Genomic DNA, 20924 nt, shown 5'->3' with positions numbered 1-20924 from the left:
AATTGAACCTTGAGGATAGCATTGCATCCATGTCTCAAAGACGTTTCTGTTCGATAATCTGTTATAATTTTGACAAGACGATCCCTCAACCTAAAGGCAATGAGGGAGAGAGTATTATTCACAAGATACACAATCAAATAATACAATTGAAATCATTTCGTGTACACATTGAAAGAACAAGTTATCAAACAAAAAAGAAAAAAGATGGATAAATAAAACATGCAATTGAATGGCCTAAAGTAGTACCATTGACCTCACCTTGGAATCTCTAATCCATCTGGAACTTTTTTGACAATATACAAAGGATCAAGATTACCAACAGTGTGCTCCAATAGCATTCCTATCTGCTCATTCAAATGAAAGATCACCTTCATATACTGGAATATATAATGTAAACGACTATTCCTTTTACACACCATTTCAGGTTTCCTGAGACACTGTTTGATTAACTCCTCCCAGAGATCGTCATCATGCTGCATAGTCACAAACTCTACAGCCTGTATGTAATTGGGCACTCAAAGTTATCAACTTTAGGAATTCAATAATTTGCTGATGCAGGGATGGGAAACAGAAGCATTTGATAAGTAAAATGCAGAAAAGGGCAAGAAGTGGAGGAGAAAGGTTGAAACATAAGAACTAGATGCAGATACCTCTTCCATATCCTCCAACTTATTGATGATTAAGGCAAGAGCTTGTTTTGCATTTCCCATCCTTCCGAGGATGAATACTTGCTCTCTAACAAGTTCTTTTTTCATACAAATCTCATATGCCTGAGAAATGACAGTCACTTACTGGTCAAAATAACCGACAAACAATGCTGAGATGTAATGATAAACCTTTTCTAGTCTATAGTGCTGACTGCTGCGAAGAAATGGGAGTAACATCTTTGGTTCATATTCCGCATAAAGCTCAACCTATTGAAAAAAAAAAAAAGCTAAATGTCATAGATGCACAGAAAAGAAAAAAAGGAGAACAGGAGATGCTGCATTAATAAATGTTGTTTGTGAGTCAATTGACTTCGGCGATAATGTTTGCTCAGTTTATCATGTAGCCAACTTAAAAGATAAAATGATGCTTGACAACTGTCAAATCAGATGAAAAACAACCACACCAATGCATCAATACAGTCTAATATGTACTTTGCTGCAGATGCAGTACTCAACATGTCGTCGCTTATTGTTTGAGCTTTGAGAAGAGGCAGTCGGTCACCCATGGTCGGCTCTCATACACACCAAGGAAACCTTACCACAGATGAAGAGGCAGATGAGGCTCATTGATTAATCATCTCCTAGCATTTATTGGAGACAACAACATCTCTTTTGAATGAATATACAGTGATCCCTTCTTAGATTTTCATCTACTTTGATGATCATAAAAGCCACTGACAAATAAACATGAAAGACTAAACCAAAGGACTGAAACAATCCTAAGACAGGTGACTTATAAAACTCAACAACTAACTAAAGTAATTAATGTGACCTCTTTATGGCACATGATTACTTCATGCCCTTCTGTAAATACCCATGACAACTCAATCAATTCATTCCTTTAATGGCGATGGAAACTGTTTGGAAATAACATCTTTTGGGTCCATATCGAAACAAGATGAAAGTGGGTTACATGTGTCTATTAAAATTTGCAAAAGAATCAGCTTAAACCATAAACAATTCATGAAGAACAAAACCTAAATACAGCCAAAAGTGAAAAAAAATATAAGGCAATAAGATAGCATCCTTCTTATCCATCTTTCTTCTATCACAGACATCCACATGAATAGCAGCAATTGATCGCCAATAATTCCTGTGACTCTCAAAACATTGATTTTTCTTTTGCCTAAACCATAGTGTCAAATATTGATTTTGCGCTGCACAGTATAATTGGTAAACAAAGATTGGAAAAGGAAAGAATGATCTTCCCACTGCAAGGAGTACAGGTAGGTATGCCTCTGAGGACACTGCAGTCATATTTGAGACTTGAACCCCATTTGAGACCAAAACAGTATCCAATAGAAGATTATAATATGGTCTGAACCAATTATGAATTGGCTTTCACTTATTATTCTAGTAGAAAAGCCTAGATCTGGTTTAATCAATCCATCTCAAACCAAGTTGTGTTCTGCTATAGATTTGTAGAATCAACTTGACATACTAGCTACCACACCAAGTTCTAGTGATAAGATAGTATTCCAAATGCTGTTACAAGATAACATTCAAATCAGAATGCAACTGAAGGGAAGAGCATAACACAAAAACTGCCAATGATGTTCTGAGAATTAAAAAAAAGGTTATACTGGAGTAGGACCCACATTGCATTGGAAAGGATTGTGTTAGGTCAAGATAGTCAGTGAAAATTGTCTGAACCTATCATCACAAATGTTAAACCCACATTTTTTATAAGGCAATGATGATATAATAGTGCCTAAAAGTATAAGATTTATGGAACCCAACTCCAAACAGTTGGGGTAAACATGGCTTGATAATGATGATGCATAGCTCTGGTTACTTTTTATAAGCAAAAATTTTATTGACCTTCTTGCCTACGTCTTCCGTGGAAAGACATCAAAAGGAAGGGCTCAACATGCATATACAGGTAGAAACAACTGAATAGTGAATACCATTATGAATCTAGTTGGTCAACAATGAAATGGAAAACTCTGATTGTAGCAGAGAAACCTGATCCAAAAAAAAAAAAACAATCCATATTTGCCAGATAAGTGAAATCAAATATACAGACCAAATTATTGCAGCAGACCCTGTAGACACAGGTAGCTGAAAAACATTCACTATGGACACTCACCAAAATCTCGACAACTATTTTCTCAAGTATGCTTTAATTCAATCATTTGCTCCTTCACTATTATAGTGAACAAAGCTCATGAAACAACTCAAGTCTCAATCAAAAAGAAAGATTAAAATTATGTTGCAAGGATCAGATACTGGCGGTTATTTACTTTGTCTAGGTAGGTCATCAAGAGTGATATTGCCATCCTAGAAAACTTAGAGAACTCTATTTTCTGTCATGTTTCAGAAATTGATAACATAGAAATTGGCTGAGTTAATAAAATGCAACATCAATTGCTCAATACATATTTGGTAATGGAAGAGATTACTATGTATTGCAGCTTTTCTAAACAACTAAATGTTAATAAATGAAACAGGAAATCACCTGCAAATCGTGAAAATCTTTCCCAGCTTGTGGATCAATCTCAAACAGTGCATGCAGGTATAAATGCACTAGGTATCTCTTATCACACTTTCTACTTGTTCCTAAAAGTTGTTCAACAATTTCAGTTGGCGGAATTAAATCCCTATGTTGGATCAAGAGATTCACGGCTCTTTTACTGTCTAGTAGCATAAGTTCCACAACCTGTATGATGCAACAAAAATAGGATGATACTCAAAGGCATACAGTAAAATAATAATAGTAGTAGTAATTATACTAATGATGAACAACTAGATACTGAAATAAGTTTTATAATCCATGGGATCTATTCCATGGAAATAAATAATAAAGATAAAGGAACGGAAACTGATGAAATACAATAACACTGTCAAAAAAACCGAAATTGCTGATACAACATTTTCCTCACTGCAGCAATTGCTTCAAGTTGTTATTATGACAATTCCTTCAGACCAATCCTTCCACAATGTGACATCACTTGCAAGGAAAAGAGTTCCTGGGTGATTATGAGCTTCTGAGGGAAGACTTCCCCACAAGAGCCTTCCCCTCCATCACCTGCCACCTGCAAGCACCTCCAGAACCTTCCAAGCTCATCTTCCCTCTACAAACAATCTCCTTCACACAAATGTCAGTCGACCTTGTAGTACATCGGACTGCACTCTCTCCTATCCAAACCTGTGTCACTTGTTTCCTTCAGCCCATTCCATAATGTGGCATCACTTGCAAGGAACAGACCTCCTGTGTCATTATGAGCTTCCGAGGGAAGACTTCCCCACGAGAGTCTTCCCTTGGAGGACATACCAAAAAAATTGTTGGGCAGGCTAAAGTGCGAGTTGAAAAGTGGAATAACTCTTGGAATAGCCTCCTAGACATCTAAATAGGAGCTTGGTGTGAAAATCAGACTTAATTTTCATTAATCACAATGTGCAAAGTTGGGTAATCTTAGACTCAGTTTACTTTACCAATCTATAAAATGTGGCATTAGACTATTGGATATATTTTGGTTATAAAATCAACAAATTCAAGCATTTATTAACTTCAATCTAGACTATTTGTAAATTCTTCTTAACTCTCTTATTTTCCATAAACACAAATTTATGCATTTCTCCCTGCTTGTCTCTTTGTCGAATTTAACTCTGCCCATTGTGAATAAACTCCATTATGGCCAGCCCTAAGCTCGGATAAAGGAGGAAGATTGTGTATTATGTATGGATCTATCAAATTATTGTCAACCAATGTTCAAACATAGACAAATATTATGTATGCAAGCATTATAGACATAGTGATAGTCTTAGATTTGGAACATGGAACATAGAAATACTCATCGAAAAAACAATGAAGGTAGTATATACAATGATTAGAAGAATTAATATTTTATATTTACAAAAGACAAAATAAGAATGAGAGAAGGCAAAGATGATAGAGAACTTAAAATTTTAAGTTATGGTAAACAAGAAAGCGTAAACCGAGAAATGCAGTATGTATTATTGTAGATAGTTCATTAAAGGACGAAATAATAGGATTAATTAGGAAGGGAGATAGGATTATAACTCTCAAGATAATAGTAGCAAAAGAAACTATTAATGTAATTAGCATATATGCACCTCAAATAAGATTAGATGAAGACACAAATAAGTTTTAGGAACAATTAGATAAGATAGTTCAAAAAATTCCGACAAACGAGATGACTTTAAGGAGATCTTAATTAGCACATAGGAGTAAAAAATGAGAAATATGATAGGGTGCATGGGATTATGATTTTGGAATAAGAAATAAAGAAAAAAAACTATATTTAATTTTAAAAACTATATGTGATAACATATAAACTTATAATAGTTAATATGTTTTTCAAAAAGAGATAAGAACACATAGTTACTTTAAAAGTGAGAACAATAAGTCGTTAAATTAACTTCTTGTGGTTAGCGAGAGGGATATAAAAATTTATAAAGATTGCAATGCCATCTCTGGAGAAAACTTAACCACCTAACATAAGTTAGTGGTGTTATATATGTGCATCGAGTATGATTTCAATAGAAGGAAAAGATGTATGGCTCCTAGAATCAAAAGGTGAAAGTTAAACGATGGAAAGCAAAATATCTTTAAAGAGAAGGTAACAACAGATGATAACAACAAGGAGATTAGGTTTGGATCTAACCTTCTTCTACGCTAAAACTCTAGTAGTGTAGGCCTCCGACAGCGCAAGGTCGTAGCGACCACGCAGCGATCAGGTAAGGCCGCGAGGCCACTACTGCCTTGCATTGTGGAGAGCCTGCACCCCCTCCCCTTGTGACTAAGTTTTTTTCTTTTTCTTCCCCTTTCTTTAATCTCATTCTTTATATTTTGTTTAGTATTAATTCCTTTCCTTTTCTTTCCCCTTTTTTCCTTTTCTTTCACCATTTTCCTTTTCTTTCCTTTTTTTTTCTTTCTTTCCTATTAATTGATTACTTTCCCCTTTCATATTTATTTTCTTTCGTACTAATTTTTTCCATTTTACTATTTTTTCTTTTTTCTCTTTCACTATTTTTTCCCCTTTTCATTATCTTATTTTTTTCTTCATTTCTCTTTCATTCATTGATTTTTTATTTACTTACCTTTTAATATTCCTTTTTGTTTCCCTTAATTCATAGGAATCTTTTCTTTTCCTTTTTCGACTAAGAATTTTTTCCATAAAGATACAAAAATATATATATAATATAATCCTTAATGTTATAAAATATACTATTATTTTGATTAAATTTTGAATCAATTATTCTTAATCTTATAATATAATATAATTATTAATCTTATACTATATTTTATATTTAAAAAAGTATAAAACTGTATCATTTCGATCATAAATCGAAACTCTGACCATGGCTCAAAATTTTAAACCTTGGATAGGAGCACAAGTATTAAGAGAAACACATAGCGACATGAATGCAACATGGGATAAGATGACATCACATTTAAAATAATAACTAAAAGCATACTCATGAGTTAAGAGGACAAACACCACCAAATAAAGAATCATGATAGTGGAATAAAGAAGTACAAGAGAAATTAAAAGGAAAAAAACTTATAAGTTACACTTATAAGAACGAAAAAAGTTGGAATGAGAACGATCAGAGCTCTTTAGATTCATCAATGAGTTTTGACCAAAGCCCACTAATAGACCTAAACGACTTAGATTTCTGAATTTTTGTAATAGAATGGAAGTGTAAAGTGTGTAAAAAGTAGATATAGTGAGAAATCTTGGTTCTAAGTCTCCTACATGAAGTTATAGGTCCGTGTCAATCCTTTTGAGCAATACTGGGAATCTTTTCCGATGATAACGAAGAGTACCCTTGAACTCCAGGGAACTGTAGAAACCTACAGGAGTTAGAATGAATCTGATCAGAGTTCTCTAAGTTCATCAATATGTTTTGACCGAAATTCATTGATGGACCTAAACGATTTATATTTCTAAAATTTTACAATGAGATGGAAGTGTGAAGTGTAGAAGATATAGATAGTGTCCAATCCTAGTCCTAATACACGTAAGCGAAGTTATGATCATGTGCCAACTAACACAGACTATAGTACTGATTTCCGATCACCAGCACTACTATGGTGCTGGTCTTCATAAACTAGCATCACAATGTTGGTTGTGGGTGAAGTATGTGAGAAGGGTAGAAAAGGGCATTGCTTGAGCTTTACTTGTTTCCCTAAATGGAGGCTCTGTAAATTGGGCAGAAATAAAAAAAGGATATCCATAGTTATGCAGAAAAGCCACTTATTGAGCATCATTTGCCATGCCCAAATGCCACACCCTGATACGCTTAGAAACTCTCACTAAGTGAATCCTGATTGTGACACTAATTGTAGCTCTTTGTTACAATGATAACAAAGAGCACCCTTAAACTCTAGGGCAGTATAGAAACCTACAAAGTTGGAATAAGACTGATCAGAGCTCTTTAGATTCATCAATGAGTTTTGATCAAAGCCCACTAATAGACCTAAACGACTTAGATTTCTGAATTTTTGTAATAGAATGGAAGTGTAGAGTGTGTAAAAAGTAGATATAGTGAGAAATCTTGGTTCTATGTCTCCTACTTGAAGTTATAGGTCTGTGTCAATCCTTTTGAGCAATACTGGGAATCTTTTACGATGATAACGAAGAGTACCCTTGAACTCCAGGGAACTGTAGAAACCTACAGCAGTTAGAATGAATCCGATCAGAGTTCTCTAAGTCCATCAATATGTTTTGACCGAAATTCATTGATGGACCTAGACGATTTAGATTTCTAAACTTTTACAATGAGATGGAAGTGTGAAGTGTGTAGAAGATATAGATAGTGTCCAATCCTAGTCCTAATATATGTAGGCGAAGTTATGATCGTGTGCCAACTAACACAGACTATAGTGCTGATTTTCGATCACCAGCACTACTATGGTGCTGGTCTTCATAAACTAGCACCACAATGTTGGTTGTAGGTGAAGTATGTGAGAAGGGTAGAAAAGGACATTGCTTGAGCATTACGTGTTACCCTAAATGGAGGCTCTGTAAATTGGGCAGAAATAGGAAAAGGATATCCATAGTTATGCAGAAAAGCCACTTACTGAGCATCATTTGCCATGCCCAAATGCCACACCCTGAAACGCTTAGAAACTCTCACTAAGTGAATCCTGATTATGACACTAATTGTATCTCTTTGTTACAATGATAACAGAGAGCACCCTTAAACTCTAGGGCAGTACAGAAACCTACAAAAGTTGGAATGAGACCGATCAAAGCTCTTTAGATTCATCAATGAGTTTTGACCAAAGCTCACTAATAGACCTAAACGACTTAGATTTCTGAATTTTTGTAATAGGATGGTCGTGTAGAGTGTGTAAAAAGTAGATATAGTGAAAAATCTTGGTTCTAAGTCTCCTACATGAAGTTATAGGTTCGTGTCAATCCTTTTGAGCAATACTGGGAATCTTTTATGATGATAACGAAGAGTACCCTTGAACTCCAGGGAACTATAAAAACCTATAGGAGTTAGAATGAATCCGATCAGAGCTCTCTAAGTCCATCAATGAGTTTTGAACGAAATTCATTGATGGACCTAGACGATTTAGATTTCTAAAATTTTACAATGAGATGGAAGTGTGAAGTGTGTAGAAGATATATATAGTGTCCAATCCTAGTCCTAATACATGTAGGCGAAGTTATGATCGTGTACCAACTAACACAGACTATAATGTTGATTTTCGATCATGAGCACTACTATGTTGTTGGTCTTCATAAACTAGCACTACAATGTTGGTTGTGGGTGAAGTATATGAGAAGGGTAGAAAAGGACATTGCTTGAGCATTACTTGTTTCCCTAAATGGAGGCTCTGTAAATTGGGCAGAAATAGGAAAAGAATATCCATAGTTATGCAGAAAAGCCACTTATTGAGCATCATTTGCCATGCCCAAATGCCACACCCTGATACGCTTAGTGTTGGTGTCCCGGTTAATTTTGATGTGATCAACTCGATTAAGTTAGATCCTGTGTTGTTCTAATCTCTCTGCTAAGTGTGCAGGAACTTAGGTATGGAGAAAGTCGAGCGTAAGACGTAGCGGACGAGAAAGATTGCGCAGGGAAGTGAGCCGACGGGCTCGGTGCAATCCGAGGGACGCGGAAGCTACGAAAGAGTACGCCGATAGAGCGAGAAGGACGTGCGCGACATCCAAAGGACAAAAAGTCGAGAGGAAGCCCACTCGTAGGGCGAAAAGCCGGAGTCGGATTCGGGTGAGTCTAACTTCGGTTGGCCAGAAATCACCCAACCGACGATTCTACAAAAAGTCAACAAAAGTCAAACTATTGACTTTTGACCGTTGACTTTTGACTATTGACTTTGACCAGAGTAGAAGACTTAGACTTGAACCTTTTGGACGTGGCTTTTGAAAAAAAATAAAAAGAAAAGATATGATTTATCTTTTATCATATAAAAGATAAATACTTAATTTTTATTAAGGATAATTCTCTTTATCTTTTATTAAAGATAAAGTTTATCCTCATTTAATCAACGGCTACGATTAAAGCCTATCTCCGATCAACGGTTATGTAAGATACTAAGAAATTATTTTTTTATTTTATTTATTTTATTTACTTATTTTTAGTGGATCAGTTTTGAACCAAATGAAATCAACTTGGTTTGGTTCGTGATGGAAGAAATTTTATCAAAACGGAGACGATGGAAAGATTCATCTAGTGAAGACGAATTCAACAAAACTGATTTAGATCAAATCGGAGGCCGTTTGATCACCGAACCAAGCGAACCAAAAGCAAAGATGGTTTGCCACAGTAAATAAGTCCGAACCCGATTCAAGTGAACCGAGCTTCTTTCTTTTCCTTCCGGCCTGACCCACGCGACCCAAGCCGAACCAAGCGTCACAACTTCGTCTTCCTCGCGCGAAGATCGTGTCCAACAGAGGACGCCGTCGCTGTTGCCGCTCCTTTCGCCGAGTTCCTCGCGCCTGTAGCGGCGATAAAAACCGGAGGAGACCAAGGGATCAAGGCACGAGTGAAAACCCTAATTCCTTTCCCTCTGCCCTGTTTCTCACCGCCGCACCCTGCGCCCCGCGCTGCGTCTCCTTCCCCGTGTGCCCATGCGATCCTCAACCAGCGCCGCTTGGAGCCAACACCACCGACGCCAGAACGCCTTCCTCCTCTCGGTGGTCCACCAGAGAAGCAGCGCCGCCGTCTAGACTGCCCTCCACGCCGCGCCCTGCTCTCCCCTGTCGCCGCGCCTCGTTTCCCCCTTTGCCGGCCAGCACCGCCATGTTTTCCTCTCTGCCCGCGCCACAGCAGCCACCGTCGGCTGCCACTGTCCCTTGCCGACCGCAACCTCCTTCGTCGGTAAGAAAAAGGGTAGTTGGTGAGAATCACTTTAGGAATCACAGCTTCCTCTGTTGATTGGGCATGATCCTCAATCTCATCTTTTCAGATCCCTTTCGCTTAGAGATATGATTATGGTAACCACTTACCACATAGAATGTAGGGCTTATGAATGTGCTGTCAATTTAAATATTAAGGTGAAATTATCAACTATCAATTTGAAATATAAGCTTAAAGTAAACAAATATGTCCATATAACAGATGCTTAACAACTACATGATGATTGATAACCTTGGTCTAAGTGTGTGATGGTTGTTCTTAGAAACAATGATATGCGAAAAACATGATCAGTGGTGATGTATGCACAAATGGTATAGATGAAGAGTCCAAGAAATATTGTAAAACTGAACAACTAGCTTGGTTTTGGTTAGATGATTCCTGCCTTAAAGAGTACAAAACCTATATGCATTATATCCTCTCTGAGAATCGATTAGCTGTATGAATTGGTTTTCGAAGTGATATTTAATCTTGAATCCACAAGCATTGTATTTATAAAAACCTTCCAAGGTCATGAGCATTGCTTTTAATAGCAGCCTTCTAAGCTGATGTATCTCTCGTACATTCAATCTATGAGGCAAAATGTTGATTAATTCTAGTAGGTTAGTTATAATCTGTTGAGGGGTTTGTTTGTTAGAATTTTGTTTTGGATTAGCTTGCTGACATTAAAATTTGCATGACTTAGATTAGGTTAATTGATGATTAGGGGATTCTTCCGAAATAGTAAGTTAGTTTGACTCACATTAGAAGTTAATGAAGGAAGGAATGAAGTATGAAAAGATTTAAAACTCAGTTTAAGTTAAATCAACTGAGCTATGTTAAATTGGTTTAATTGGGTTAGATTAACCTTAAAATCGATTAGAATTTTCTTTAATGGAAATTAATATAATGTGATATTTAGAGGATGTTTTATTTTATTTTTCAGGACCTTGATTAGTTGATCCTACTATACACTGAGGATTTTATTAGGGTTCTTATTGCGACGATTCGTCAATCAGGTGGGTACTCCTATACTTGGTCAACACGAGTCTTCTTTTCGTAATGCATAATTATTCTATTGCTATCTTCTTTACATTCGTTGCTTGACACTTATTGTTGACCTTGATATGATCTATTTACCCTCAATATAGTCTCATTAATTGTTGTTACTCTTTGATGACCTATCATGATAAATGTTGAATATATGTTGGTAGATGTATAATTATATGTTAAACTGAGCATGCATCATAATATGTTATTGTTGTTGGCTCTCACTAGGCCATTGATGATAGTGGTACCGTCAGAACATTATAGCACTGTGTGGGTGCGACCAGGACTAGCTAGATAGCTCTCCTAGGATACTGCCCCTCCCTCCCCCTCGCGTGTAGTCGGCTTGTTGTTGGAGCGGGTGACTCCTGTTGTGCCCTCCAGTTCATTGTGTGAGTGTCTGGGGATGTTGAGTGCAGTCAGTGGCATTTTCCCCCGCTCCCTACTCACGTGTAGTGGTCTACTGTTGGAGTGTGTGCAGTTGTCCTGTCGTGTGCCCCAGTTCATTGTGCGGGTGTCTGGGGGTGGCGAGCCGATAGTGACCATGCATATTGTCGTATGTTGCATGTGCGCATGTAGTGTTGGTAGTTACTGCATTTATGGTTGTTGCACTTGTTTGTTGCACTTATTTGTTATATGGTTATTGCATGGTATGGCATTACATACATGGTTTACATTTGCATGATTTCCGTTAACTATTACTTGTTCGTTGTATATTAACCTTGTTTCATTATGTATCAATTGTTGAGACTGTACCTTTAATATCCATGCTTATATTCCTTTGATACCTTATTATATTGTACATTTTCATTCTAGTACCCACTGAGTATTTTTATACTCACCACCCAGACCCTGAGGTTTTCTGTCTCCTCAGGTAGTAGATAAGGATTGAAGCTTAGAGCTCTGCCGGACTGCCCTCATCTCACAGTAAGGCGAAGTTGGCCTTCCCCTGTGTGTTTTCGGATTGTTGGTTTTCGGATTTTATTTGGTCGTGTAATTCTGTCTTGTTTCCGATGTGTAGTTTTCGGTTTATACGGGGAGGTGTGGTTCTGGATTACGTTCGATGTGTGGCTTTTGGACTTACATATGTATACGTGGATTTTATCGTTGTTTTACTTCCGCTAGCACAACTTTTATTTTCGTAGTCTAATGGAGTTCGTTGTCGGCTATTACTGTGGTCATACCTTGTTGATTTATTGTTGTAGTTTACTATGGTCATATGTATGTGTTGGATATGTGTATATGGCCGTGTGGGTTTAGTCTTGTATTTACATATGTTGGATTATAGATGGTCGTGTGGGCCTGTACCTTAAAATGTATCTAGGAAAGGTTAAATTGTTATAGGGGAAATGCTGCCGAATTTTTTACAGCCGTCTCTCGGGACGTGACAGGTTAGGATCGCATCAACAGATCAACGGCCAAGAGAAAGTTCATCTACGACCAACAATCCAGATCTACTTTCTTGGACTATAAATAAGACTTAGAGTTTTAGAAGTTATAGTATCAATTTACTTTGTAATTTTCTCTCTAAGTCTCTGTGCTACAATTATAAAGGCTTTTCTGTCTAAAGGAGTTCTAATTGAGTATTAACTGCCTTGGAAGCAACGATCCAGTTGCAACCAAGTTTCTTTTTTAAAAGACGAGTGATATGAGTGATATTCTTCTTAACCGTCTATTCACCCCCCTCTAGCCGGTCCAACCCGATCCTACACTTAGAAACTCTCACAAAGTGAATCCTGATTGTGACACTAATTGTAGGCATAAAGGGGAATCTATATTACATTTTGTTTGATGATGTGTTGGCACTAAAATAATAAGTAGTTGATGTTTCTCCAAAGTTAAGAATGTGAGAGGGGTGAATGGAAACAAAAAGAGAACTCTAGTTAGCATGATTAAAAGAGTTCGAAGTTCTAAATGCTATTAAATATCACTATTTTTTATTTATGTAGTGCTCAATGGTCACAACATTTGTATCAGTCGGCCTCTAACATATGTTGGTGAAAACCTCATACTGAAGCTTAGTAATTCGTGTAAACTTGTTGACACTAAAGAGAAATGAGAGTGATGGAAAAGATGGGTAGCAAGCAGAATGAATTCCACAATGCGAGGAGTTGGGAAGATCAGAAAGTACACATAAAGAAGGGGGAGTTAAAGAAATATTTCTGCTCCTTTAAGATGGCATCCTATTCAAAGAAGAGTAAATCTTGTTGCTCCTATTTCTCCAAATTTTCAAGTTCAAACAAACCTTTACACAAATGCTAAATTGAAAAATAGGAGACATTTCTTGCTTTTTATTATTCAATGCCATTGTGTAAGTTGCCTATATAAAAATGTTCTTTTCCAACATAGAAAGGTTGTTTGTGGCACTTGGAAATAAAAAATGTCGGAGATAAATAACATTGGATGATTACCAAGAAAAAATTGGATGAAGTGGATTAAGAGTATCAGTGAACTTGAGTTTCACTAATATGCCTCCAAATGATAACTCAATACGTGGTTTCTCTGCAGAACTATGGATATCCTTTTCCTATTCCTGCCCAATTTACAGGGGCTTCATTTAGGGGAACAAGTCATGCTCAAGCAATGCACTTGTTCTACCCTTCTCACAATTGGTGCTGGTTTCTGAAGACCAGGCACCACTGTGGTACTAGGTGTTGGTCTTCAGAAACCAGCACCACAGTCTATGCTAGTTGGCACATGATCATAACTTCCACTACGTGTATTAGGATCAAAATTAAACATCATATATACCTTCTACACGTTCCACACTTCCATCTTATTGTAAAATTTCATAAATCTAAATCATCTAGGTCCATCAATGGGTTTCAATCAAAACTCATTGATGAACTTAAAAAACTCTGATCAGGCTCATTCCAACTCCTGTAAGTTTTTGCAGTATCCTGGAATCCAAGAGTGCCCTCCATTATCATCGTAAAAGATTCCCAACATTGCTCAGAAGGTTTAGAAAATTTCAAAGTTTGTGTCAATTGACACGGTCCTTTTAGGAATTTTGAAATTTGGGGGCGCCTTTTGAGAAAAAGTAAACTTAAAGTGTGCCCTTTGGGAATTTACTGTATAATCTAATATTACAAAAAAACTATACTTTCAGAATTTATCATAATATTTTCCTCCAAAAATAGATTTTATATAGTGTTTGTTATTTTTTTTCTTAAAAACACTTCTTTTTTATTATCAATATCAAGAAGACCTTTTAATTTTTGCCTTCAATATCTTATTGGGTACGTATCTACATTTTCTCTCTCTAACTTTAATAATACAACAACAACAATCAATTTTTATCCCACTAAGTGGAGTTGATTATATGGATCCTTTTACGCAATTGGACTTTATCCCCTATTATATCATCATTTATATTTAAATAAATTTTATTTTATTATTGCTAACCAAGTCTTTTTTGATCTTTCTCTTCCTCATTTGATGTGCACATTTATTATAGTTTCATATCATCTAACTAGAACATTTATTGGTGTCTAATTACATGGTCGTACTATTTTAAACGTGTCTTCGGGAGTTTTCTCTCAATAGGTGCAACCAAGGATTGAAATCTCGAGTTGTATCACGCAATACCGGAGAAAAATTTTATTCCGCCCGCGGACCGGCATGGCACAGGCGTTTCGACCGGGATACCGTCCGGAGGTGTCATCCAAGTCCGACAACGCCTCCGGAGGCATCGCGCAAGCCGTGTGCACCCTTGGTCGTGCGTGGCCAATCGTGGTCTTTCTTTTCTTAACTTAGGGTTTTAATAGAATTTTAATAATCAACTCCTATCTATAATTAGAAATAATTTAAATAGGCTTAATTAAAGCCTCATAAAATTATCCTATTATTTTTTAAAAAATATTTTATTTTTTATTTTTAAATATTTAAATTAAATTTTTTATTTTAGTTAATATATTTTATATTTTAAAAATACTGAAACTATATCGACACGATACGATACGGTACCGAAATTATATCATTCTAGTTCCGGACCGAAACTTCGACATGGCTCGATATTTTAAACCTTGGATGCAACCCTAACTCCCAACTTTCTTTCTAATATTTTTATTTCTTACCTTATTCATTTTTGTATGTCCACACATTCACCTTAACATCCTCATCTCCGCAACTCTCATATTCTATTCATGTGCTCGAGTCATAACCTAACATTCAACTTTATATAACATAGTGACTCTAACCACCATTTTATAAAACTTTCCTTTAACTTTTAAAAGTATTTTACGATCACATAGAACATCTGACGCTCTCCTCTATTTCAACCATCCCACTTGTATTTTATGTAAAACATCTCTTTCAATCCCTCCATCCTTGTACAAAAATGATCATAAGTATTTAAAACTCCCAGTTACAGACAACTCATCTCCTATCTTGACAATTATCTCTAACTCGAATAATACAATAAATATTTTTCCCCCCATTCTTCATAGATTATCATAGTTCAACCAAGCACCGCTAACCATTAGCTCAATTTTGCTCATTATCTTCTTTTATTTACTAATTTTTCCAGTGATTCTTGGAGGAAACTATTGATAAATAGACATTGTACAAGTCTCTTTGCAGATATCCAAACTGTGGTCTAATAGAGAATATAGTCATAAACATAAGTAACATAATAACTTACCATATGAACTGTTCTTTGAACATATATGTGAGAGAACATAATTGCTGTATAGGAAAATAGTTTCTCTTACTTGAGGAGTAAGTTAACATACCTTATCATGTATATAGTCATATAGATTATGCTTTTCAATAAACTCAAAAATCTCAGGCTTCATTAGCTGTAATAATAAACAGAGAAAAGAGATTAGCAAGAACCTGAATTAAACTTGGTGATCAACATGAGCAATTGGTCAGTTGCAGCACATTACATGCATGATTAGTTACAAAAGCTCATATTCTGTAGAAGGTCTACTTACATCCGCATATAATGCAAGAGCTTTTTCAGATTGAGTGTTGATGATATACAATTCAGCTAATGCCTACCAAAGGGAATAGAATGTGAATTTGAAATGCAATAATAAAAAGAAGAATACAGTGAGTTGTGAGTTTACCTCCTTTAGAAAGTCGGTCACAGATGATGTATTAATCTGTGGTTCAATTGCAGATATAACATGTGTTGAGGAATACAGTGTATTTGGCCATGATTTGACAGTTGTCAATAGAAGTTTGTGGAAAGATGGATTTGTAACTAATGAAACAAGTGCAACCTGCATGGGCCAGAAATTTATTTTTAAAAGTCATTATTTAACAGATTACAGCATAATGTCTAGAATGAATTTGAAAATGGCAAATAATGGCATTCTGTAGCACAAGAGTTTTTAAATGTATTTGCGACCAGAATTCACCCTGTCCAGTTGCATGCCCCTAGTGCAGGCCGGCACGGGTAAATGGTTCAGCCAATATATTAGTATCTTCAGCAACAGTTCTTAAGAGAAAAAAGTGAGCAAAAGTCCCATAGTAAAAGAAACTAATGGTTCAACATAAAATCAAGAGCTCCATGGTACATTTCAGTTCTATTTTTAACAAAAATAATGACCATGCAATACATGCTGAAAAGACCTTTTCTGGAGATACATTAGACAGAGGTACCTCATAAGCAGTATCATTCAGTTGTGGATTTTCAATTGGTATGTAAGGAACTAGGACAGGGAGTTGGCGAAGATGAGCAAAGTGGAAAACCCATCTGTTAGGGAAAATAACTGAGTCACTACATTAGAAAATATTAATAATGCTAACACACAAATGGAAGTTAAACCTTTCCCAGGCTGAAGCAGAACCTCGAAGTATCTTAGGGCATAGAGATGCAGCCTCTGCATACTTCCTTTCAACAATCAAATGGTCAAGGTATCTTGAGCCCACCTGGCTTGCAAGTTATAGCCATAAATCACTTAATAAGATTCAAATTGTCTCAACATGCAAGGCTGCAAAAATATTTGTAGAACAAAGAAATTTAACAAGAACAAGCAAGAGATCCTAAAAGCTAGGATAGCAAACATGGCCTATGAGGGTATATAATAGATATGTTCCAGTCAGAGACGAAAGTCTTGTCATGGAATAGCCGGAGAGAACTGCAGGGAGATTTTAACATTCCAATTGCACAATGCACATAACCTTTTAACTTTTCTTTCTTCCATTCCTACATATTATTGTCAGAATAGTAATTCTATTAATAGAAAACTTTGAAGTCTAGATAAAAGGACAATGTATGAAAGATTATGAATTTACCAGTAAATTGACAACTGATTCCACATCAACATGAAATTTTTAATGAAACTGAAATGACCCTCTCAATTTCTACTTCAGATGTTAAATTGTTTTCTTGCCAGCATGGAAAGATTTCATACATGCTAGATGATCGCCATTCTAAGAAAATCACCCAAGCACATAAATAATCTCAAGACTATACAAACTCAACCAGCACAGAAGCCATATGATAACTAGGAATTGGGGCTACCAAACTTGACCTTATCATTATTTTACTAAACAACAATAAATGCCATCTTGTTGAAAAATATAAAGAGGCCTAGCTGCTGTTTAAGTTAATTTTTTATTTTGTTCTCAACAGATAAACTGTAATGACCAATGTACTTCACCAGTATTATATGATCTATTTGGCCTTTGCAATAATGTGTGTTTACTGTTACTGTTAAGTCATGGATGTGTGAGCATAATAGATATTTTTACTTACAACCAAACTGTTACATTCTTTTCTTGCTTGTTTGAATGACAGCTCTTGTCCAACACTAAAGTAGTTCATGATTATCTCAAGCACCAATTACCATATGGTTCAGAAATTTCAAGGGATCTACATTTATACAATCAGTAAAATCTGATGAGTTTTTTTTTCAAATGTACTATCTCCATGCATGATATGCATCAAAGAAGCACCAATGAATCTGAAAGGAACACAAAATGTTTGAAAAAATATCCACGAAGGAGACAATCAAATCAAGTTGCTTGAATCAGCCACCTAGGAACCAATTTTGAAGTGTTCAATTAAAGAAGAAACCAGATAACATAGGATACCTCATCAAGAAGCTCAGTTGGTCCTTGACCTGCTTCAACTGCAGCTAATGCTTTCTCATGCCAACCATGTTGCAGAAGCCACGAAATATGATCTTCAGCATCTCTAGCATGCATACAAGTATAAACTAATGATTACTTGCTGTTTACACATGAAGAATATAGAATTGATCACTGTGACAATGATTCTACTGATAATAACAGGGTTTGCAAACACCTGACTCCAACCGCAAAGCATAACACCAAACTTTAAACCATTATTGAAAACTCTCCCACCTTAATTTGTTGCCACATCACAACTGGGAGGCTAGCTTCATAGATTCATAAGGGTTGACAGCGTTACTACAGTTGGCTTCTTTGTGTCATCAGAGTTAAGCCCACAAAGTTAATGTATCAATTTTTCAGCAGGCAAGGTAATGATGATTAATGTCGAAGCAACAAATAGGTATAGTAAAGGTGACAACATATTATGCATCTAAAACAGAAATAAGAAATGGGTACAAGTTGGAATTTCAGATCACCTGCCGGGACAATCAGCATGGCATGGTTTGACTGGACAAGGATGTTAAGGATTCAAGTGGGGAAGAATGCAACAAATTCAGCCAATTTCATTAGTTGCATCTGCTACAAGGATAAGCTTTCTACAATTTGAGTGGCTCGCCTGCTAGTACTTCTTAGCTGGCTTACCAGACATAGCAACAGGCTCAACCAATGCATCGAGCTTGCAAAAGGTTACAAAATAGAAGCAGAAAATTCAAAGCCACCAATTCTAGCAATTGGGCCTAAAATTTAACACTTGAAGAGAAAAGAAGCAAGCCCAAATGTCAAATATTCGGATTTAAGCTATCATAGCAAATAACCAAAGATCAAGTCTCACAAGGTTCTATTGCATGAAGATCCTTGCCATTAGCGCATGAACAGTGCAAAATCAATATTCCAGAGAACAAAAAAAGACCACAAACCTAGGCCTTGCAATTACAACATCCTTGGGAGATACTATGTAGTATAAAGGTTCATCACCAGCAGCCCACTGACCACCAGCATAGCTACTTCCTATATTTGAAAGGGCAGCAAAGGATAAGGTAAGTGCTGGACATACAGATAGTTGTAACACCACCACATGAGAAACTGCAAACCTGAGAAAGGAGCATGTGCAAGGGCATAATCCTTTGCTTTATAATGCTCATAACCATGGACAGGCAAAGCATCTGTTGTTAGCTCATCATTTTTCCATGAGACAATTCGTACCTCCGGTCTCTGTGCAGTTCCCTGTAGAAAAGTTTTGGTAAGAATAGGTGTGCAAGGGTGATTAAACCTAGTTTTGAGCATAATAACCATCCTTTTCAGTCTACCAGATACATTAAACACTGCAGATAAAGAATATGAAATAAAGGAAATTTTCTCAAAGGGCAAAATGAAATGAACCAGAAAACAACATCATGATATTTCTAATTGTATATTTCATAAGATACACTTGAACTCAGGTCTTCAATTTGGACATTAACATCTTGCATGATGCACTTAGCTTGTAGAATGTTATACATCTCTATAGACATAGAATCTAGATCCCCTCTGGCAATTCACCATCATGAATGATGTGATTCTTGAACATTATGTTCTTTCTCCAAGATAACTACAATTTTTTATATAGCATAATCTAAGGTTCGACAACTGTAAAAATGAAAACATAAGTACACAGTTACCCAAGTTCTTAAACATGTTTGATTAACAAATATTGGAATTTCAAATTTGGATTATCTTTATATAGATTCAGTGTGAAATATGGTTTCTACCTTATGAATTTCAATAGACAAATAGGGATAACATAATTTGAGTGGTCTTAAACAGTATAATTAAATAAGTAAAGGCAAATTTTGTAATGGGCACCCCTAAAGTTCTGGAATTCACAATGGGAAAACCTAGTTTAGTTTCTTCCCAAATCATGCATCTCCACTTTTTACATACCCAAAGTACTCTTTTGAGTGGTCTTAAACATTATAATTAAATAAGTAAAGGAAAATTTTGTAATGGGCACCCCTAAAGTTCTGGAATTCACAATGGGAAAACCTAGTTTAGTTTCTTCCCAAATCATGCATCTCCACTTTTTACATACCCAAAGTACTCTTGTCACAAAAATCAATTATTTCTTTCAAAATTTATTTGTCATTTTAGATAAATAAGGAATAATTGATTCGTAAGAGACAGATTTGTCTACAGATTAAGGTGGTTTGGGTCAAATCACCTTGATGGACCACTAAAGATCAAATGGGCTGAGGTAAGACTCATGATGATGACTCAAAACAACCCATTGACCAAAAGAAAATTTCAGATAGATCTAGGTACCATTGTTTGTCCAAAATGATAACATAACGTTATTACCTTTAAAAAATCTAAGAGAAAAAAAATTAAATTGTGAAACCAAAGGTACATGTCGTATGTAAAATAGAAAAGGTGCATGATTTGATAAGAAATAAAACCACAAGCACCAATTTGAAAATTCTCCAACTTTAGGATGAGCGTGGGAAATTTGCCGAGCATAAATTGGGACCATATGCAGATTACATCCATGTAAGATCATTTAACAAAACATTTTGTACAAGTAAAAGTTGTTCACCATTTCAAAGGACAATATCAAAGTTGTGATATTTCCTTAAATATTTCATTTTCCAATTGCATCAAAGAAGAAAAAGAATGGTAAAGAGTTCAAATATCACTCGTTGATAAGACAATTTGAATTTTGATTTTTGAAAAAAATCTCACTCATTGATACATTATAGGTAAAATCCA

General features: G+C 35.9%; 1 protein-coding gene across 1 annotated transcript in view; it reads right to left on the bottom strand.

The window, feature by feature from the left end:
• LOC141830452 (vacuolar protein sorting-associated protein 41 homolog) overlaps nucleotides 1-20924 on the bottom strand; it is a 39455-nt gene that overhangs the window by 607 nt on the left and 17924 nt on the right. Inside the window, exons 5-18 of the mRNA XM_074717891.1 lie at nucleotides 19274-19406; nucleotides 19100-19190; nucleotides 18141-18243; nucleotides 16870-16973; nucleotides 16704-16797; nucleotides 16166-16321; nucleotides 16031-16093; nucleotides 15827-15892; nucleotides 3166-3366; nucleotides 837-914; nucleotides 651-770; nucleotides 417-497; nucleotides 259-344; nucleotides 9-90 (exon numbers count right to left, since the gene is read on the bottom strand). Of these exons, the coding sequence (XP_074573992.1) occupies nucleotides 9-90; nucleotides 259-344; nucleotides 417-497; nucleotides 651-770; nucleotides 837-914; nucleotides 3166-3366; nucleotides 15827-15892; nucleotides 16031-16093; nucleotides 16166-16321; nucleotides 16704-16797; nucleotides 16870-16973; nucleotides 18141-18243; nucleotides 19100-19190; nucleotides 19274-19406 (1458 nt within the window). The remainder of the gene's footprint in view (nucleotides 1-8; nucleotides 91-258; nucleotides 345-416; nucleotides 498-650; nucleotides 771-836; nucleotides 915-3165; nucleotides 3367-15826; nucleotides 15893-16030; nucleotides 16094-16165; nucleotides 16322-16703; nucleotides 16798-16869; nucleotides 16974-18140; nucleotides 18244-19099; nucleotides 19191-19273; nucleotides 19407-20924) is intronic.

The sequence above is a fragment of the Curcuma longa genome, chromosome 1 (assembly GCF_044706935.1).
Source record: "Curcuma longa cultivar G26 ecotype Majalengka, Jawa Barat chromosome 1, ITB_CL_G26_1.1, whole genome shotgun sequence".
In the NCBI taxonomy this organism is placed as follows: Eukaryota; Viridiplantae; Streptophyta; class Magnoliopsida; order Zingiberales; family Zingiberaceae; genus Curcuma; species Curcuma longa.
The sequence above is the reverse complement of the archived record's forward strand: the minus strand, read 5'-3'. Positions and strand labels throughout refer to the sequence as shown.